General features: G+C 37.4%; 1 protein-coding gene across 1 annotated transcript; it reads right to left on the reverse strand.

The window, feature by feature from the left end:
• Window positions 1-5: 5 nt before the first annotated feature.
• On the reverse strand, window positions 6-1040 carry LOC111386041 (triacylglycerol lipase 2-like; the record flags this gene model as incomplete). The annotated part of the gene is made up of 5 exons (XM_023010471.1): window positions 6-301; window positions 372-467; window positions 542-621; window positions 696-736; window positions 816-1040. Coding segments are annotated over 5 exons (738 nt in total), but the record flags the coding sequence as incomplete, so codon positions are not given.
• Window positions 1041-1232: the final 192 nt, after the last annotated feature.

The following is a 1232-nucleotide window of genomic DNA, read 5'->3' on the forward strand; positions in this document are numbered from 1 at the left end:
GCCACAATTTGATTGTAAACTGTATCCTTAGCCGTTACCCCCATAATGAAGTCCGCATGCGCAAAATTCTTGATGAACTGTACATGAAGCTTGTCTACGTCATGCAGCTTAAGAATATCAAGTAAAGTCGCCACATCTCTAGTATCGGAGAGAGCATCTTGGCCTCCATAACTCAAAAACAGGGGGAAATCATGAGGAATTTTTCTCAAATCATAAACCGGGGGCTTTGCTTCTCCATAATGTTCCACGTTGAAATTGGCATTTCCGTAATCATACTTTGACAAGATTCCATCCCGGACAGCTGCATTATGTACCAAACATGCCCTTAGCATTGACCGAATTTGAGGCTAAATGAAGTTATGTTAACTTACTTTGAGCCAAATGAACTAAGTTTTTAGTTGCAGTTGATTGAGGTTCATTCTTCAAGAAAATCTCGACAGTGGACACGTTTAGACAACAATTCTTTCCTGTAGAGAAAATTTTAAGCCTATAAATATATAGAAAAGCAAAGATTGCAGATTTTGCATTGATAAATCAATACCAGTAAGTGCAGTTAGCATGTCATAACAGTCCAGCCCAGGAAAGGCGCACAAGGACTTGAGGAATTTGCTTACTTCCTTCCTGTAAAATCAGATAATGCTACTGTAAGTGCACCTAAATTCGGATACATTTAGTTATTAATCAAGATTTGTTACCCTTTGGGATAGAATTCAGCAAGACCAAAAACTGTGGAGATCTGTTGAAAATGGCAAATATTAATATCAGAAGCATTAGCAAAATATAGTTTTGATTGGAGCTCAAGAATATGGGCTTACTTCACCGACGAAGGATCTAGCAGCTACAACTCCAAGTGCAGTGGTCATATGGCTTAAGTAGGCTACAGGGCTTAACAATGCAGCAGATCTAATCTTGTCTACTTGTTTTCCTTCTGCAAACGATGCCAGTGCCATCAAAGTTCCCTGTCCAGAATAGGCCCCCGTTTGAGCCACATTATTGTAAAAATGAAAATGAAAAATATGGTTGTTATGGGCCCAACACAAGAGATAAAAAATCATATATGATGGATAACGATCATATTTTTCATTTTAATAAGGAAATAATATGACTCAAACAGGGCCTAGATATTTTTATTAAACACCTTCTCATAGTGAGGAAATTAGCCCCAATTTGAGTCTCATTAAAATGAGAATTGTTGACCAAAATACATTTTACTACAGTGTCGATGAATTACA

This window comes from Olea europaea, unplaced genomic scaffold (genome assembly GCF_002742605.1).
Source record: "Olea europaea var. sylvestris unplaced genomic scaffold, O_europaea_v1 scaffold33894, whole genome shotgun sequence".
Taxonomy (NCBI): domain Eukaryota; kingdom Viridiplantae; phylum Streptophyta; class Magnoliopsida; order Lamiales; family Oleaceae; genus Olea; species Olea europaea.